The sequence below is a fragment of the Schistocerca americana genome, chromosome 7, assembly GCF_021461395.2.
Source record: "Schistocerca americana isolate TAMUIC-IGC-003095 chromosome 7, iqSchAmer2.1, whole genome shotgun sequence".
Taxonomy (NCBI): domain Eukaryota; kingdom Metazoa; phylum Arthropoda; class Insecta; order Orthoptera; family Acrididae; genus Schistocerca; species Schistocerca americana.
The window spans coordinates 157,181,698-157,203,012 of record NC_060125.1 but is presented as its reverse complement, the minus strand read 5'-3'; the positions used below and the strand labels follow the sequence as shown (position 1 = coordinate 157,203,012).

General features: G+C 46.5%; 1 protein-coding gene across 1 annotated transcript in view; it reads left to right on the top strand.

Moving 5' to 3' along the window:
• The first annotated feature begins 1,227 nt into the window (after nt 1-1,227).
• LOC124622810 (4-coumarate--CoA ligase-like 5) overlaps nt 1,228-21,315 on the top strand; it is a 37,501-nt gene continuing 17,413 nt past the window's right edge. Inside the window, exons 1-3 of the mRNA XM_047148601.1 lie at nt 1,228-1,325; nt 6,996-7,272; nt 19,323-19,491. Of these exons, the coding sequence (XP_047004557.1) occupies nt 1,229-1,325; nt 6,996-7,272; nt 19,323-19,491 (543 nt within the window). The 5' untranslated portion in view covers nt 1,228. The remainder of the gene's footprint in view (nt 1,326-6,995; nt 7,273-19,322; nt 19,492-21,315) is intronic.

The following is a 21,315-nucleotide window of genomic DNA, read 5'->3' as shown; positions in this document are numbered from 1 at the left end:
TAAAAGAATTCATACAAGCATTAATATTTTTACAACAATTAGACACTTACATAATTACATTCATTACAATAGAGTCAGATTTCGTAAATTTCGTATTTTCTTTAATCGGGCCCCAAAGTTGCTGCGCCGATCTCGAGTCCGTCGGCCGTCGTAATTTAATATATATATTATTATTGTTATTATTATTATTTGATTGTTGCCGACTTACGTGGTGGGCCTTCATAAAAATGATATTTCATTTAATTTTGATTTTACGATTAAATGCTTTCCTGAAGTTCTCCATTTTAGCAATATTAATCTTAAATTATTTGTTACGTTAATGAATGTTAGACTCGCTGAATCTTAAAACATGAGCATATAAGGTGTACAATGTAATAAACTTTTCATATTAATTTCCTCGGCTAGTCAGTTCACTTTAAAGCATAAGATCTTTAGTTAATAATTAAAATTGCGGCCCACACACGCGCGAGAGTATTTTTCTTACCTCCGTTAACCATTGTATTGTAGTCAGAGTCCTGGCTCTGGGTCTCGGCTATGGTACTGAAAATAAGAATCTTAAAGCTAAGTATTTTTTGCAACGTCGGGCGGCTGTGGAGAAAAATTAATGTTATGTTAATAGCGGGCGAGTTTTCCGCTTCCGCTAATTTTTCATAAGTTAATATCGCCACGTAATGGCGTCGTTGGCTGCATCGGCCGCTGCGATTGTTGAACTGTAAATTACTTGAATGCAGGTTAATTCAAGGAAGGCGGACATGAAATCGGGATCACCTCTTACAAATTAAAAGTGCACAATAATATTAAATCAGTGTATTATATGCTTAACTCATACAAATATGCTTACATTTTCCAGCACTCGCAAGATGTCCCTCTTTACACATTCAAGACAAAAATGGAAGTGAAGACGACTAGAAAATTAACAAAAGAGCGTATCTTGTCGTCTCTTTAGATCACTTTGTCATAAATTATTTCTTTGCATTTGAAACTTGGACAGAGAGATTATTGTTTTACGGCTACATGAAAAAAAAATATTATTATATTTATGAGTCTTTTCGTAATATGGCACTGGGGACGCTATAAGGTACCATCTTGTCTCAAAGTGTGGCGCCCTTTGCAGGTGTACCCGCAGCGGGGCGGGTCGCAGCATACGTACCGGCAGCTGCGTCGGCTGTCGGCCACGGTGGCGGCGCGGCTGCGGCGGCTGGGGATGCGACCTGGAGACGCGCTGGCCATGGCCACCGACGGTGGCCCGCAGCACACGCCGCTCTTCATCGGCTGCCTCCTCACCGGTGTCATCTTCGCACCCTTCAACCCTTCCTTCGATGACGGTGAGCCATTCTTGTTTATCATACATCTCACGTTTCGTACAGCTCAGCCGTAACCTCTTGCTCGAACCTACTGTCTCCATTTATATAAATCGATACGCATGCGAAATCAGGCGCTCTAAACCACCACGCGTAAAAACTAGATTTTCTGGCACTCGTAACTCGGGTTCAGTTCGTGATAAAATGGTAGGGTCAAGTGTTTTGGACAGGCCGTGGGCTAGGTACCATCTGTGTATGTTCTGCACGAATTCGTACTCAGTGGTAAGGAGAGGTGTGCTACAAAGTCGTGTGGCAAATGTTATCGTCATTAGTGAACAAATAACACTGCAGACAGGAGATTTACACTACTGGCCATTAAAATTGCTGCACCACGAAGGTGACGTGCTACAGACGTGGAATATAACCGACAGCAAGAAGATGCTGTGATATGCAAATGATTAGCTTTTCAGAGCATTCACAGGAGGTTGGCGCCGGTGGCATCACCTACAACGTGCTGACACGAGGCAAGTTTCCGACCGATTTCTCATACGCAAACAGCAGTCGACCGGCGTTGCCTGGTGAAACGTTGTTGTGATGCATCTTGTAAGGAGGAAAAATGCTTACCATCACGTTTTCGACTTTGACAAATGTCGGATTGTAGCTTATGGCGATTGCGGTTTATCGTATCGCACCATTGCTGCTCGCGTTGGTCGAGATGCAATGACTGTTAGCAGAATATGGAATCGGTGGGTTCAGGAGGGTAATACGGAACGCCGTGCTGGATCCCAACGTCCTCGTATCACTAGCAGTTGAGACGACAGGCATCTTATCCGCATGGCTGTAACGCATCGTGCAGCCACGTCTCGATCCCTGAGTCAACAGATGGGGACGTTTGCAAGACAACAACCATCGGCACGAACAGTTCGACAACACTTGCAGCAGCATGGACTATCAGCTCGGAGACTATGGCTGCGGTTACCCTTGACGCTGCATCACCCACAGGAGCGCCCGCGACGGTGTACTCAACGACGAACCTGGGTGCACGAATGGCAAAACGCCATTTTTTCGGATGAATCCAGGTTCTGTTTACAGCATCATGATGGTCGCATCCGTGTTTGGCGACATCGCGGTGAACGCACATTGGCAGCGTGTATTCGTCATCCCATACTGGCGTATCGCCCGGCGTCATGGTACGGGGTGCCATTAGTTTCACGTCTCGGTCACCTCTTGTTCGCATTGACAGCACTTTGAACAATGGACGTTACATTTCAGATGTGTTACGACCCGTGGCTCTACCCTTCATTCCATCCCTGCGAAACCCTACATTTCAGCAGGATACTGCACGACCGCATGTTGCAGGTCCTGTATGGGCCTTTCTGGGTACAGAAAATGTTCGACTGCTGCCCTGGCCAGCAAATTCTCCAGGTCTCTCATCAATTGAAAACGTCTGGTCAATGGTGGCCGAGTAACTGGCTCGTCACAATACGCCAGTCACCACTCTTGATGAACTGTGGTATCGTGTTGAAGCTGCATGGGCAGCTGTACCTGTACACGCCATCCAAGCTCTGTTTGACTCAATGTCCAGACGTATGAAGTCCGTTATTACGTTTAGAGGTGGTTGTTCTGGATACTGATTTCTCAGGATCTATGCACCCAATTTGCGTGAAAATGTGATCACATGTCAGTTCTAGTATAATATATTTGTCCAATGAATACCCGTTTATCATCTGCATTTCTTCTTTGTGTGGCAATTTTTAATGGCCAGTAGTGTACTTAAGTTGTATTTCTCCAGACGTACGAAAGCTCAGTACTAATAGTGCAGCAAGAAACAGAGTCCAGCTATCAAAATGTCCACAAGGAAAGGTCTCTCTGTACTAATGCATAAGCGAAGAAGACGGAACCCCGATCACGCAGCGTCTGCTGTTACTGCTTCTCTTCTAACATGGAAATACTTCCCATATTTTTCTACACCGGTGGGTCTGCCTCCTGCGACATCTTGTGGTCAATTTCGCTCACATAAGTTTCTCGGGAAACTTTTAATCATCTAGTGTACGCCATTATCAGCTTACAAGGACCAACTATACAGTGTATGCGCAGCGATGGAGCTCAGAGCGCGAGTGTGCTGCCGCCGGTCCACCTACATTGCGACGGCAGAGGGCGCTTGTGGTACAGAGCTGCAGGAGGTGTAGTAACTCGGCAGGTGAGCTCCACTGGGTCCGCCGGACGCCGCACGACCGCGTCGGCGTTGGACAGAAGCTTGTAATTCCTTTGCCCACTGTGATGCGACATGTGTTACCACAGCTTACCCAACAGAAGGATCGCCTTAGTGTCATCCTACAGCACACGGTCAAAATATGTATATTATTCATATCTTCCTGCTCTGGAAAATGGGAAAACTCGGTTGGCTCTTTATGTATTCGATGTGATCTACAATAGATTTTATGGGACTTATGGAAGCACCATTAGTTCACGGGTGGCTCATCTCCAAAAACCCAAAAAAAGGATTTTGACTCTCTATTTTCGCCGTCACCAGCGGACCAATACCTACCCGAGCGTCCCGACTGCTGTGCAGAGCAGTTGGCTGTAATTTTTACGATATATTCCTAAGAACCCAATGCCGAACAGTTCTGAAAATTTTCTTCATATCTTTACCCGTTCCTAAGATACAGTGGCTCAAAGCTACCCAACTTGTACATGTAAAATATGCATGTAAAATCCGATGTGAGGCGAAAACGTAGCTTATAAAGTGAGGTATTACGGATTGGATGGTTGGTTGGTTTGTGGGGTAAAGGGGCTGAACAGCTTCGTCATCAGTCCCTTTTTCCGTGCTCACATAGGTCACGGATTTAAACTTTTGTGACGGCTCCAAAACCCAAGGTCCTTGGCGGTACTTTTGGGGCAGCCACCACATATTATATAAAGCGTGGGTAGTGACCAGGATGTAGCTATGTCCGTTGGCCGAAAAATAATTAATGACAAGAATTGCGCCAGCTAGAATGAAGATAGAGCTTATCTTTGCTTCTGACGAAACGTGCACCAGCAATACAAGTCCAAGAAATATCCAAGAGTAATCCGTGTACTGAGCCTAGTCGAATACAACAGCAAATATCACACTGCAATGGCTCCACGAAAGGCTAGCAATAGAAATCGACAATAGACTATCCGTCTCGGGGCCAGCGCTCCTCCTTATATGCAAAAGGCAGAGTTCTTGTTCATACAGATGTAAAAAACCGTGTTTCCAAAATCTGAGAGCGTCTTCGAGGATATAAAAAGAAACACTTTATATGACGAAAATCCCACTTGCGCACAATTTCCCTGCTGGGGGTCTTTGAAGGGTCTTACGTTGGACTTCCCTTAGGCCAACGTTCACCCTACTTTTGACTGCCAACAGCCACAATAACCAAGCCTGCGAGTAGGAAAATCCTAAGGCAACTCATGTACTCTACCAACAGCAGGGATTTACAACAGATGTGTGGATTGATACTGTTCACGACCTCTGACTGCATCATATCTTCCGTCTAACACGCTTTGTGGAGGAAATTACCGTAATTTTCTTCCTGAAGTACTAGCGGAAATGTCGAACTGTTCCGCTGGCAATCAGGCAACAATTATGGTTCCAAGATGACGGACCTCCACCATCTTTGATGTCAGAATACTTCAACGAAGTTTTCCCCAACTGTTGGACTGAGAGCGGTGGGTCAGTACTCCCAGTCCTATTCATTCCTTTGTGTGTGTGTGTGTGTGTGTGTGTGTGTGTAGGGGGGGGGGGGGGAGATGAAGCGTTTGATGATCGAAACCCCACGAGAGCTGGATGTCCGTTAGGCTGAAGCAGTAACTAGTATTCGGGAACTCAGCTGTTTGTTTTGAGCGTGTTAGACAATCATTAGGAAGAAGATAGAAGTTGTGCATTAACATAAACTGAAATATTTTCAGCAAATCTCCAAAACGGTTTTCATCGCAAGACAATTTGGTTTGTTGGGGAGCAAACAGCGAAGTCATCGGTCCCATCGGATTTGGGAAGGATTGGGAAGGAAGTCGGGCGTGCCCTTGTAAAGGAATCACCCCGGCATTTGCCTGAAGCGATTTAGGGAAATCACGGAAAACCTAAATCAGGATGTCCGGACGCTGCTTTTAACCGTCGTCCTCCCGAACGCGTGTCCAGTGTGCTACCCACTGCGCCACCTCGCTCGGTAAGACAGTTTGAACACCGTCTCTGAACATCAGTAGATTCAAAGCTTTCGTAGACCCCTAAAGAGGAAACGGTGCACTTGCGACATTTGTCACATAAGAAAGTGTTTCTTTTCATCTGCTCAAAATTCTCTAAAATTCTGTTAGCGAAAAATTTGTTGTACATTGTATTTAACATGAGATACTGTTTTGAGTTTCAATAAAGTTATCGACGGCAGCCCGACAGACAAGCGCGTTACAATAGGCTCCTTTTCTACATCTACATTTATACTCCGCAAGCCACCCAACGGTGTGTGGCGGAGGGCACTTTACGTGTCACTGTCATTACCTCCCTTTTCTGTTCCAGTCGCGTATGGTTCGCGGGAAGAACGACTGTCTGAAAGCCTCCGTGCGCGCTCTAATCTCTCTAATTTTACATTCGTGATCTCCTCGGGAGGTATAAGTAGGGGGGAGCAATATATTCGATACCTCATCCAGAAACGCACCCTCTCGAAACCTGGCGAGCAAGCTACACCGCGATGCAGAGCGCCTCTCTTGCAGAGTCTGCCACTTGAGTTCGCTAAACATCTCCGTAACGCTATCACGGTTACCAAATAACCCTGTGACGAAACGCGCCGCTCTTCTTTGGATCTTCTCTATCTCCTCCGTCAACCCGATCTGGTACGGATCCCACACTGACGAGCAATGCTCAAGTATAGGTCGAACGATAGTTTTGTAACCACCTCCTTTGTTGATGGACTACATTTTCTAATGACTCGCCCAATGATCTCAACCTGGTAACCGCCTTAGCAACAATTAATTTTATATGATCATTCCACTTCAAATCGTTCCGCACGCATACTCCCAGATATTTTACAGAAGTAACTGCTACAAGTGTTTGTTCCGCTATCATATAATCATATTATAAAGGATCCTTCCTTCTATGTATTCGCAATACATTAAATTTGTCTATGTGAAGGGTCAGTTGCCACTCCCTGCACAAAGTGCCTATCCGCTACAGATCTTCCTGCATTTCGCTTCAATTTTCTAATGCTGCAACTTCTCTGTATACTACAGCATCATCCGTGAAAAGCCACATGGAACTTCCGACACTATCTACTAGGTCATATTGCGAAAAGCAATGGTCCCATAACACTCCCCTGTGGCACGCCATAGGTTACTTTAACGTCTGTAGACGTCTCTCCATTGATGACAACATGCTGTATTCTGTTTGCTAAAAATTCTTCAATCCAGCCACACAGCTGGTCTGATATTCCATAGGCTCTTACTTTGTTTATCAGGCGACAGTGCGGAACAGTATCGAACGCCTTCCGGAAGTCAAGGAAAATAGCATCTACCTGGGAGCCTGTATTTCTATGTGTAGTGGCTCACTCAACCCTCTAATTCATTTCCATAAATGTCGTATTCAGAAACTCCTTTGGACGAATAAAAACAATAAAATTAGAACAGTCCACGTATACTACAATTGTTTCACTGTCTGTTTCTTCTCTTCCTATCTCGAAACAGATGAGACACGCCACGTACTGGGATTTCTGCGGCCACGTGTGCTGATTGCCGAAAAATCGAAGCCGTTGTACGAGAGGTTGACGCCCCTCGTGGTCAGCTACGACGAGGTGGACGCATGGTTCTCGGACAGCTCTGTCGAAGATGCAGACCCAGAGGTGGAAGAGGCTCCAGCGCTGGACTCTCCAGCCATTATCCTCTGCTCGTCTGGCACCACGGGCTATCCAAAGGGGGTCGAGGTTTCACACAGGTCACTGCTACAGTTGGTGGCGATTGCGACGTAAGTGTGCTGCTGCTATCTTCGTAACTTATTCCGCAGTGTATATCTTCAGTAATATTCTTCTCGGGTATGCAGCCGGATCATAACGTCTTCATGACACAATATTTCCGCGGTCCAACTGGCCGCCATATTCAGGTGAGAGAGCTGGTGCACGATCTCGCCGGCGAGATCGTGCAGCAGCACTCTCACCTGAAGATGGCGGCCAGTTGGAGAGCGGAAATATTGTGTCATGAAGACGTTATGATCCGGCTGCATACCCGAGAAGAATATTATCAATTATTACGCCGGGAAAGCCTTCGTAGTCACATATCTTCAGTATATTGTAGATTGCATTCATAATTGCAACAAAACAATTCCACGATCAAGTCTAGAGAGCCGACCACCGTGTCAGCCTCTGCCCACTAGCTTCGTTTGGGAGAGGTATGGAGAGACGTGAGGTCTACACAACGCTAACGTTCTCAGCTCTTCACATCTTTGAGCCCCTACTTTTTCGATCAAGCATCTTCTCAACTGGTCTCACGAAGCTGAATGAAGCCTGTCCAGCCCCCACGGACGAAAAAACTTCTAGCAGTATTGGGTACTGAACCTCTGTCCTCCACATTACAGACGCACTGTCTCTCATAATTGCGTAGGCTTCCGCGGCCAGGGTCAGTCGACATAAAAGTTTTCTGGGTTTGGTACCACGTCATAATGTAAAAACTACTGCTGCTATAGAAAAAAACCAACGTTTCGGCCACGATTGCAGCGGCCTTCTTCTGGGTCTAATGGTGCGTTCTAGCTATGCAGTGTCCTTCATATTTTGTTGTTAATGTTCACTGCGCATGCCATTACGTCATAATTTTAAAAGGCAGATAGTTCATTGGTCACATAAGAAAGAAGGAGAGGGAACTTTATTTTAATAGGTTATTGCGTTGGAGAACGTGACCTCTGTTGTCCGTTGGCTCTTGTGTTATGTACCATGATTGGTGGCCACCGTCGAATGAGAAGTTTGCTGCTGTTTACCAACTGCTGGACGTCGGCCGCACGGCGGCAGTTACTCGCCGGTAGTGCTCGTACCTCGTGGTGATAGTGTGGTCTGTTGGGCTCTGATTGCTGGCAGTCAAGATGGGGCAAGCCTGAGTCCATCCTCCCTGTTCATGTTGTTAGGGTGTTTAAGTATTTCGATGGCCTCTCTGATTTTGCGTTTCGTCATAGTTGTCTGCTTGGCCAACAGACAGGCTTCGCTGAATTTTATTTCTTTTCCGCGATCATGGTGATGTTCTGCCACTGGGGATTTGTTGTGTTGCCCTAGACGAATATAACGCTCGTGCTCCCGAATGCGCGTTGCTATTGGCCTACCAGTCTCGCCGATGTATGCCTCTCCACATTCGCATTCCACCTTGTAAACGCCTGCAGTGTGTAATGCATCCACCTTGTCCTTGGTGGCGCCTAGCACGTCCTGGATCCTACGACCACTATAGGAGACAGGCTGCACCCCAACGCGGCGAAGGTGTTTGCCTATTCGGTCAGTAACGCTTTTCACATAGGGCAAGCGCACTGTTGCCTGCAGTTTGTCTATCTCCTGCTTATCTTTCTTGCTTGTGTTCGTCGACAAGGCTGTGTTTATCGACTTATGGCTGTAGCCATTGGCTTGAAAAGTTGTTCGTAACCTTTTAAGCTAAGGTGTGATGGTTTGAGCATCACTTACGCGCTGTGCACGGATTTCCAAAGAGCGGATGACAACAGTTCTTCTGCGCTGGGTGGTGGTAGGGTTGGGCGCGCAGATACCCGTCAGTATGTGTAGGCTTACGATATACTCTGTGCCCCAGTGTGCCCTCCGTTCTCCTGTACACTTCGACGTCTAGAAAGGGGATAGCACCATTCTATTCTACTTCCAGCGTGAACTGTATCTTCAAAAAAATGGTTCAAATGGCTCTGAGCACTATGGGACTTTACATCTGTGGTCATCAGTCCCCTAGAACTTAGAACTACTTAAACCTAACTAACCTAAGGACACCACACACATCCACGCCCGAGGCAGGATTCGAACCTGCGAACGTAGCAGTCCTGCGGTTCCAGACTGAGCGCCTAGAACCGCTAGACCACCGCGGCCGGCAACTGTATCTTCCAGTGCATTCGTTCGAACTTCAAGGAGTGATCTTTTAAGGAACAGGCGTAAGAGTTAAACTGAGTTTTGATTGAAATATGATGTTCGACAAACGGCAGTCCATAGCAAGGATGTCTTAGTGGAGCACGAGCAATGGGTACGGTAGGAAGTTATTCTGCGTCTTAATTCCGTCAACATGTAAGTTTTCTGAAACGTACCGTCTTTCGTGTCGTATCCGAATCCAGAATCTGGACTTTCGTCGGCAATTCTCTTACCGCCTCATCTGTGCAAACACGGCTTAAGGGCATGTACCCAGGTTCGAGTGCCGGTACAGCACACTGTAAGGAAGTTTCAAAACAGCACTCACTGCGGCATGAAAGATTCTGTTAGGTCGAGCTTGTTTTTTAGTAGCCTTCAATGAATCTTTCACGCTCTAACTATTAAACATGGAATACCGTGGGCTGAAATTTGGTGGTAACGAACTGCTACCAATACAGTAAAATACTGAATCCTTCGAGACACACATCGCTGTTATTTGCTACATAAATAATGATATATATAGTTACATACTGTTAGAGACAATTACGTGTTTCGAGGCACAAAATGCATCTTCATGCTATAAAAACATTTAACAAAGGTTCCCATAGGTACTCAAATTGTGCTGTGGCCATACTGCAGAGAAACAGAAGGGTAACCTAATCAGAGGGAGCATGTGCTTCGTTTGTTGCTTCGACCTTCGCAAAATTTTTCTTAAAAAATAATCACTCACTTTGTTCATATTAAAAGGCTGTCTTGTTGTGGGTTGTTTAGTTACATCCATTTTTATGGCTCGCAGAATCTTGTTAACTATTGTTTATAAACTTGTAAAGGGTGCCTAAATCACGTCATTGCAATCAACTGTATTAGGTCAGTATAAGGAAGATGGTCATCAAAAAAGAATGTTTCGATTTAACTATCGATGTGTCGATTCTGGTTATATCTGTCACTTTTATTGTTTTCTGCGCATCTTACTGACGAACATCTCGGGTTGCTTCACGAAATATCCAACCACACACACTATAAAAATTGATGCATTTATAAATGTTCACATCTCCTCCTAAAGCACTAGACCGATTTTAACCAAATTTGGTACACATGTCACTTACTGTCTGGAAATCATCGCTGTGGGGGTGAGAATCACCAACCTATAGAAGGGGTGGGGATGAGCTTGTAAAAGCAGCGTAACACACGACGAGTGAATACCCATACTTTAATCATCCAGTATTCGAGAAAGAGAGTACTCAGACTCTTGCAACAAAGTTATTATGTGCAAAGATCGTTTCAAGAATCTAAGTACTCTCTTTCTCGAATACTGGATGACTAAATTATAGATACTCACTCGTCGTGTGCTAGACTGCTTTTTCAATCTCACACCCACTCGTTCTATAGGTTGTTTGTTACGTTTACGAAACATTTTCTAACTGATGCAAAGAAACAAAATTATCAATTACAACGTTTTCACTGTTTATTCAGTAAAACGTCGCATGAAACATGATCTTTCAATTTTTTACTTCTTTACCACAGGCCGCATTCATGACACACTTTGCAGACAGTATTCGCATACACCCCTGAATATACCAGCAAAATGTTATCACTGTACGACACATCGTTCAGGAGATATGACGTCATAAACACTGAGATGAGCGAAAAACTGCTCCATCACGAATGACGTTTTAATTTATTCCTTTTTTATACTACTAACTCTATTCACAGTTGACAAACCGAGCGAGGTGGCGCAGTGGTTAGACACTGGACTCGCATTCGGGAGGACGACGGTTCAATCCCACGTCCGGCCATCCTGATTTAGGTTTTCCGTGAATTCCCTAAATCGCTCCAGGCAAATGCCGGGATGGTTCCTTTCAAAGGGCACGGCCGACTTCCTTCCCCGTCCTTCCCTAATCCGATGAGACCGATGACCTCGCTGTCTGGTCTCCTTCCCCAAAACAATCAACCAACCACCGTTGACAAACAGTAGCCACATATACCACTGTATGTGCCCGTAAAACTACGTCATTGTGCAACATATAGTTCAGGAGATGTGACGTCATAAATGTTGAGCTGGGTGAAAATGAAAATTCAGGGCGAAATTCACTAGAGACTCAGGTGAAATTTGGAAACAAATACGTGTGAAATATGTTGTATACACACACCAAAAAAATTTTGCATCACCTCGGTTCCGAGAGTTCCGGAACCTGTGGAGAAAATTGGAGCAGAGATCAACAAAAACATCATTTCCACTCTTTTTATTGCTCTAGAAAACCACATGAGGCATGTAGTACCACCATACAGCGAGACCTTCAGAGGTGGTGGTCCAGATTGCTGTGCACACCAGTACCTCTGATACCCAGTAGTACGTCCTCTTGTATTGATGCATGCCTGTGTTCGTCGTGGCATACTATCCACAAGTTCGTCAAGGCATTGTTGGTCCAGATTGTCCAACTCCTCAACGGCGATTCGGCGTAGATCCCTCAGAGTAGTTGGTGGGTCACGTCGTCCATAAGCAGCCCTTACCAATCTATCCCAGGCATGTTCGACAGGGTTCATATCTGGAGAACATGCTGGCCACTCTAGTCGAGCGATGTCCTGAATGGTCATTCACAAGATGAGCACGATGGGGGCACGAATTGTCGTCCATGAAGACGAATGCCTCGCCAATATGCTGCCGATATGGTTGCACTATCGGCCGGAGGATGGCATTCACGTATCGTTCAGCCGTTACGGCGCCTTCAATGACCACAAGCGGGATACGTCGGCCCCACATAATGCCACCCCAAAACAGCAGGGAACCTCCACCGTGCTGCACTGGCAAGGCGTTCAGACTGACCAGGTTCGCTCCAAACACGCCTCCGACGATTGTCTGGTCGAAGGCATATGCGACACTCATCGGTGAAGAGAACATGATGCCAATCCTGAGCGGTCCATTCGGCATGCCGTTGGACCCATCTGTACCACACTACATGGTGTCGTGGTTGCAAAGATGGACCTCGCCATGGACGCCGGGAGTGAAGTTGTGCATCATGTAGCATACTTCACACAGTTTGAGTCGTAACACGACGTCCTGTGGTTGCGCGAAAAGCATTATTTCAACATGGTGGGTTGCTGTCAGGGATTCTCTGAGCCATAATTCGTAGGCAGCGGTCATCCACTGCAGTAGTAGCCCTTGGGCGGCCTGAGTGAGTCATGTCATCGACAGTTCCTGTCTCTCTGTATCTCCCCCATATCCGAACAACATCGCTTTGGTTCACTCCGAGATGCCTTGACATTTCGCTTGTTGAGAGAACTTCCTGGTACAAAGTAAAGCGATCGAACCGCGGTATTGACCGTCTAGGCATGGTTGAACTATAGACAACACGAGCCGTGTACCTCCATCCTGGTGAAATGACTGGAACTGATCGGCTATCGCACCCCTTCCGTCTAACAGGCACTGCTCATGCGTGGTTGTTTACATCTTTTGGCGTTTAGTGACAGCTCTGAACAGTCAAAGGGACTGTATATGTGATACAATATCCACAGGCAACATCTGTCTTCAGGAGTTCTGGAAACCTGGGTGATGCAAAACTTTTTCGACTTGTATATGTGTAACATCTTTGACATGTGCGTATGCAGGCAAAGTCGCAGGTAAAAAGCCATGGAAGTATTTGAGCCAAATTTAGTACACATACTAGTTACAGTCTAAAAATAAATACTGTCGTAGTGAGAACCACCAGCCCATTATTGGTGTGAGCACGATAATATGGAGCCAGAAGGAGGGAGGAGGAAATGGACAGCGAGAGGGAAGGAGGAAATTTTGGAAATTTGTGGTAGGTTCTTATGGGACCAAACTGCTAAGGTCATCGGTCCTAGGGGTACTACACACTACATAATCTAAATTAAACTAACTTACACTAACGACAACACACGCACCCATGCCCTAGGGAGGACCTGAACCTCCGATGGGGGGGAGGGGGAGGAGGAGGAGATGGCACAGATAGGGGGAATGTAGAGAAATGGACAGAGAAAGGAAACAGGGGGAGATGAGGAGAGAAAGGAGAAGATAGACACAGACAGGGGGAGAAAGAGATAGGCAGAAGAATGGGAGGAGAAGATGAACAGAGAGAGGGTAGGGGGAGATAGACACAGGAAGGGGAGAGAAGGAGATGGACAGAGCGATGGATGAGGAGGATATGGACAGACATAGGAAAGAGGAAGAGACGAACAGGTAGAGGGGGGAGGAGGAGATGGAGAGAGCTAAGGATAGGAGGAACTGGATAGAGAGAGGAGATGGACAAAGAAAGGGGAAGGAGGAGATCAAAAAGGGCAAGGAGGAGATGAACAGAGAGTAGGAGGAGATGGGGAGAGAGGGGAGGAGCAGATTGACAGAGGGAGGGTGGAAGAGATGGAGAGTGAGGGGTTGGACAGATAGAAGGGGTGGAGGAGATGGACATGTAAGGAGGAAGGAGGAGATGTATTAACATAAAATTGTACGCCCCCGGTTGCTGAGTGGTCAGTCTGCCTTAGGCAGGGCAACGGAGCGGACGCGTACGTGTTGAATTCGTGCGGAGCGCGAGCTCGCCTTGTTTACATTCCGACGGCCGTTGCTTAAGTGCCGGCTTACCTTGTACGATCCATGGCGAACTGTTACCGTAAATCAACACTCCGATTTATTTTCCGCAACGATTATGCCCGACCCAAAGCACTCGAGGTGGAACGTTTTCTGCGAGAGGAAGTGAAGATCCCGGCGACCGATATTATCGGCATACATTTGTCCATCGTGAGCAGCACGGTCTATGTGAAAATCATTAACGACGCGGCGTGCGAACGCATACTACGTGAGACCAAACAGGGGTTCCGCTTCTGACACGCTGATGGCAATGTGGGGGAGGTAACCGTCGACCACGCAGGCTTAGATATGCGAGCGATACGCATTTTCGAATTGCCATTCGAACTTCCTGCTGAGGAAGTCGTCGCGGCACTACGCCCATACGGCACAGTCCACGGCCACACTGCGGAGAAGTGGACACAGTTTCGGACGTATCCTGTTCTAAACGGGGTCCGACAGGTCACCATTGATCTCCGAAGCCACGTCCCGTCCTACTTACAGATCGGCGGATGCCGTGCAATAATTATATACGACGGCCAGCCTCGGACCTGTTCCGGGTGCGGCAAAGAAGGCCACCTTAGATCCGAATGCCTACAACGGCGTATTACGCAACTTCCAGCTGCCGAAGAACCACCCACGTCGCAACCTACAGTGCTACCGGTGACCTATGCCGCTTCTCCTACCGCTTTGCAACGTCACCCGGTCACCACAAACGACGCCACCAACGAGCCCGACCACACACCGACGGAGAGCGCCTCGGACGGCCCGCCGCCTCGGCCGGCCATTGACGCCGCTCCGAATATGCCGGCGCAACCAGACGCTGACCCTGATCTCGGAAACACGATGGAGATCGACTCGCTCATCGTTCCTACAGCGGCCTTTCTGCCAGAACGACGCGACTCCCTTCCGTCGTCGGACACGGAGGGTCGCACAAGGAAACAACGTTCTCCGAAACGTCGCAAGCGAAGACGTCGCACCGTTTCCGGCCAAGAGGAGACGTTACAAGTCGAGGAGGACGTAACCGTCGACCAGCACGAGGCTTCAGAACCCGCTACTGCTGACGAAGACGTCGTGAGCGCGGAGACATCTATCGGTGTGCCTGTGCCCCGTGCTGACGCTGAACTAAATCATGAACGTATCACAGGCGACACTACACCACGCACAATTACAACATCTTCTGCGGACAAAATGGAAGATACACCAGTTTCCGCTTCCACGGCGTGGCACGAGGAGGAGGTCAAGGAGCAGGACCCGTTACGGGACCCTGCGCCGTCACGGCCGCACCACTAATCATACTCTCCCCAGACTCCCCTGCGGGCCAGCGGGATAACGTTCCGCTGCGACGCCCACACCCTTGCGCGGACGGCGGAGTGGACCAGCTTCCAGCAATTCGACACCAGGCCTACCGGATAGCAACCATCAACACCAACAACATCCGCTCCAGGGTGAAAATCCGCCTTATGCAGGAGATGTTCTGGGCTTCGGATATTGATTTCGCCCTTCTGCAGGCACTTGGCTAGTCTCGCGGGTATCAATGGCTATACCGCCCACGCCTCCGCGAGTGATCCTATGGGCCGCGGGGTGGCCATCTACGTCCGCCACGGGATTTCTGTGACCGATGTCGCCTTCCTTCCATCAGCTCGGGGCATGGCACTCACTGCCATGGGGACACGCATCATTAATGTCTACGCTCCCTCAGGCACCGACCGACGGCATGACAGAGCCCAGTTTTATTCCGAGGAAATCGCTCCCCTGTTTTTAGGGCGTTATGACCATTACCTACTAGGAGGTGATTTTAACTGCGTTCTGCATCCTAAAGATCAGATTCCCCACTATACTACATGCCAGGAGCTACGTATAGTGGTGCGAGACCTCCTGCTTCACGATACCTGGGAAGTTCAACACGGGGACCTTTCTGGCCATACCTTTCTTACAAGTCATTCCGCAAGCCGGCTAGACAGGATATATATCTCACAAACTCTTAGATCTGCGATACGGGGCGCTGGCCGCTGGCCTTTTCCGACCATTGCGCTTACATCTGTACGGTCCTCCTTCCGCCGCAATCAGTATGGCGCAGCCGTGCGCCATGGAAATTTAATACCTCACACTTGCATGACCTGGGGTGTCACCAACAAGTCACTGAAACGTGGACAGCCTGCGAACGACGCCTTCCCCGCTACCACTCGACATTGACATGGTGGTTGGACTGCGCCAAGCCGGCGATCCGGAGGACACTGATGAGATACGGGAAGGACATGGCCGACTGGCATCGCACCACTGTTGACTTCTATTACGCGATTCTCCGAGATCTGGACGCTCAACCGCCAACCCCGGACAACCAGTTGGAACGGCAAAGAACTAAGGCGAAGATAATTGCGCTGGCACGCCGGAAACTGCAAGGGGTCGTGATACGGACGCGGCGCCACGATCACGCGGATTTAGAAATTCCATCCATGCATCATATAGTGTCCGACAAACGACGGCGTCGTCGGCAGATCATCAGCACTCTGACCACGCCTCATGGCACGCAGGTGACCACTCAGAATGACATCGTCCACGCATTCGTCGAGCACTACCGTCGTACTTACAGTGAAGAAGACGCTGAAACTGCAGCAGACGACTCCATTTTGCATTACGTCACGCGCACCCTCCCCCACACGGAGGCGGATGCTTTGACAGTGGCGGTCACGCTAGACGAAGTCAACCACGCCATCGCCAAGGGTGCAGTCAACAGATCGCCCGGCTTTGACGGCTTACCGATTGAGTTTTACCGTACCTTTCGGGACCTCATGGCACCACGGTGGACGACTATGTATCAAGAACTGATGACATCTGACCAAGCACTCCCACCCGCCTTTGCTGAGGGCATCATCATACCAGTCCACAATCCAGCCCGTAGTTCGATTGTCACGAGTTACAGATCGCTTACCCTACTCAATGCCGATTACAAGATTTTCGCGCGCTTACTAGCAATGCGGCTCCGAACAACACTCCCTCATATCCTCTCGCCAGAGCAAACGACGCCTGGCGGACAGGTTAACATACAGACTGCCACAGGGGAATGTCGCGACTTAATTGCCATAGCGGCGGCCTGCAGACTCCGGGCAGCGGTCGTCGCTATAGACTTCGACAGCGTCTTCGATAAAGTGCGTCATCGTTTCCTGTTTTCGGTGGCAGCCCGAATGGGCATCCCCCCTCCGTTTCTCGACGTCATCCGGCGTCTTTACGACAGTGCCAGTTCACGTGTCCAAGTTAATGGACGTTTAGCAGGGCCGGTACCTATCTGCCGTTGGATACGGCAGGGGTGCCCCCTCTCTACCCTCCTGTATGCCATTGCCCTTGAGCCCCTTATTGGTGGCTTGACGATCAAGCTCTCTGGCCTCACCCTACGCCAACACACTTTTCACTGTCGGGCATATGCTGATGACCTCCTCCTCCTCAAAAAAATGGCTCTGAGCACTATGGGACTTAACTTCTGTGGTCATCAGTCCCCTAGAACTTAGAACTACTTAAACCTAACTAACCTAAGGACATCACACACATCCATGCCCGAAGCAGGATTCGAACCTGCGACCGTAGCGGTCACGCGGTTCCAGACTGAAGCGCCTTTAACCGCACGGCCACACCGGCCGGCTCCTCCTCCGCATTCGCTCCGGCTCTGAGATTCGGGAAGTCCTCGAATTGATTACCCGTTATGGGGCTGCCGCTGGCAGTACCATGAATGTCGCAAAATCTTCTGCAATGCACATTGGACGAGGCCTCCAGGAGGGTGAAGTGGCACCCCTGCCACTTGTGCGGACTTTCCGGTACCTGGGCATTACCTTTACCCCCACGGTCACACGCACAGCGACAACTAATTTCCGCCGCCTGTTACACGTCATCCGCAACGACATCCGCCAGAACCTCTTGCGCCGCCAGGACACACTTCAACGGGTTGAGTTTCTTAACCTTTATGTGGCATCAAAATTGGTTCACATCTCGCAAGTTCTCCCTCTGCCAACTGCAATTGGGCGCAACCTTCAGGCGGCTGTTGGCTATTATCTCACGGCTGGTTCAATGTTTAAAGTCCGTTATGAGACACTTACCCTGCCCTCACGGTATGGTGGCGTCGGGCTCGTCAATGTCCGTGTGCGAGCTGCAGCCTTGTACATGAGTACCATGAGAAAACAGTTGATTCCTGTGTCTCCCATTTCCCTAAGCACCACAGGCTCGGTGGTGGTGAAGAGGACACTGTGGCCAGGCCTCGGGTTTCGACCCCTGCCCACTTTGCCCCCCCCGAGCCCCCACCGGTCCACTACATTAAACAAACAAAAAAATTAAAAAAAGAGATAGAGTGTCAGCAAAAAAAAAGAAAAAAAGTGGTCAGCGCGACAGAATGTCAATCCTGAGGGTCCGGGTTCGATTCCCGACCGGATCGGACATTTTCTCCGGTCAGGGACTGGGTGTGGTGTTGTCCTAATCATTATCATTTTATCCCCATCGACGTACAAGTCGCCGAAGTGGCGTCAAATCGAAAGACTTGCACTCGGCGAACGGTCTACCCGATGGGAGACCCTAGTCACATGACATTTATTTAATTATTTAACATAAAATTGTAATAAATACATACGTGGGCAACGCAGCGTGCTCAGGTTTTATTACAATAAAAGAGAAGTGTGACAAACTGATGCTAATAACAACAGTATAAAAATTATTTTTAGGAATTAACTGAACACGTCTGAAGAAGACAATCATTTCATAAGAACAAACTGAGTGATTGTTTAAAAAAATGTCAACAGAAACAAACGAAGTAAATATTCCCTGATATTAGGTTATTTTATTTTTCTCATCAGAGAGGCCGCAGCTCATGGCATGACTGTAAAGTGCAATTAACGTTAGTATTTATGTGTACTTTCGTTAAATTTTTTATAAATTACTATTGTCGTCTGACGATGAGGTTTATGTCTCTAAACACGTTTCTTTATTAAATAAAATTTTTGGCTAGTAGTGGTCTCCAAAGAAAACCTTCTGCTCTTCTGTATTTTCTTCATATTACTGTGTTCTGTAGAAATAGATACCCTTTATATTAATAATAACCATCCATACTGTCTGAAGAACGGGTAAATATTGTTCAAACGTGAGTGACGTTGAAGCATAATCGATGAGAGTAAAATAACTAAATCCACGCAAATAAACTTCTATGAAGCTATAGTTCTTAGAGCCAAAAGGTTATGATGATGCCATAATCTGATTAGCTATCAGTTAAAAATTTTTATTGCCATCATAAATATTGCTAAATACTGTTCCATTGCTTACTGGTTTAGACCAATGTCTCAATTAGATATATGCTTGCGTTCTTCTTATTAGTGATCAACGGATGCTGATGTGGCTAGAGGGTTCGTTCTTGCTGCCAACTCCAGCTTTCTGGATTTCTGTCACAATGTTGCTTCTCATGTCGATTAACGCTGGAAAAAAAGTACTTCTCATGGGCAAATTTGACGAACAGTTGTTTCTAAAGGTGTTACGTGAACACCAGGTAAGTAGATGCACTTGTGCTTATTAAGTTATCTGTTCATATGATAAATTAAAGAGCCCAGCCATGTTTTTCTCTGTCTGTTTGTGAAATGTAATCTCAGAAAGTACTGTATGGATTTCGATATAGTTTTCACTAAAAGAGAGACAGATTAACGAGTAAGATTTGTGTACATCGCTGATTCGGGCTAGTGCGAGACTGGGGCGGGTCGCCTGTTGATAACATAAAGAAGAGTCAACCTATAAATACGTATAATCTGTCATAACAATATCTGGAAGTACCAATGATAAAAAACTATATATAAATATATAAGTAATTTTGAATATGAAGATGAAGTAATACTGTAGCCTGATGTCTAGGTACCAAATACAATTAGTGTTATATGTGGCTTGGATTACAGACCAGCAAATAAATGGATAAATAATTGAGCCGTTATATTTTATATTAATACAGGTTACAAAACTAGAAATTCATGAATATAATCATACTGCCTTATGACTAAGTATATGCTGTATAATCTAGAATGAACTGCTAACACATATGATACATGTCAAGATACAAGTTAATTTATGACCAAAAGACAGTGTTAGGTTTATTTTGTAACACATATGCGTGAAGTCAAACACATTCAAAGACCAATAACCAAAATCTGGCCAGGTGCCAGAAGGACTCGCGCACTCAAGGCTCTGTACAAGCTTAATTACGTATATAGAGAAGCGAGAATATCGACGATTTTAGCCTGTTGTCGACACTGATAGTGACAAGATACCGGTCTCGGGAATTCCAGGGACTTCCAGAATGTTTCAATTTCAAGACTGAAGTCGGATATCAAACGAGAAAAAAATATTTTTTCTAATATATACTTACAAATTAACGGTTTTATGGTTTTTTTCTTTATTATACTGTAAAATCTTGCTTCCAACCAAAATTAATGATTGTATGTCTATGGTAAAAGCTGTAGATTTTAATAAGTAAGTTGGCGAGTAACAAAATTTGTGAGATAAATGACCATATCTTTTGACTGCATTGCCTTAAAAGCTTTACTTTTTTATACCAGCGAGAGACCGCAGCTCCTAGTATGTAACACAGATATCAACTTGATATCTTTACCCGTTTCTGGCAAAATGGTCTTAATATATTTGATTTAAAAAATTGTTTATTTCCAAAATGTAACCTAGGATATATTTGGAAATATAATAGGAGTTTCAAAAGTTTTTCCTCATCCAGTCTTAAAAAAAAAAAAGTTTCCATATAGCAACTGTAGACTCAACAAAAGGATTTTCAAGAATTTAATAAAATCATTTATTTTTAAAAATAGGAAACAGAAATAAAATTTAATCCAGGTGCAAGATAGACAAAGAATATATGGATGACATGACTATTTCTAAGTTTAGCTTATACAACATAACATAAACAAGGTGTCAAAATAAGATGCGGAAAACTACATTTATTACTTGATGTGGAAAGACCTAATGCAATATTTTTTCACTTGTTGGACTTAGGAACACTTAACATTTCATGCTCGACACTCTGCTGAACCCTTTGGGACATAGCTTTCAGCGGCCTTTCTGGTGGCTCTGTTGTGGTCAGTGACCAACGTCATCATCTGTGGCATCTGCAATAGGTATGGGGGCTATCAATCTTTTCTTTGGAACACGGATATTTTCTGTAAATTGCCTTCCTCTTTTGCGCTGGATAACATCTCCTGTCATATAAAGACCAAAAGAAATATTTGTGGGGAAATGCAGAGGAGAAAATGAGATGTTGTGCCCTGCTGATTCAAGTGACGCCTATAATGTAGCCGTGAATATACAACTGCTTGCTGTA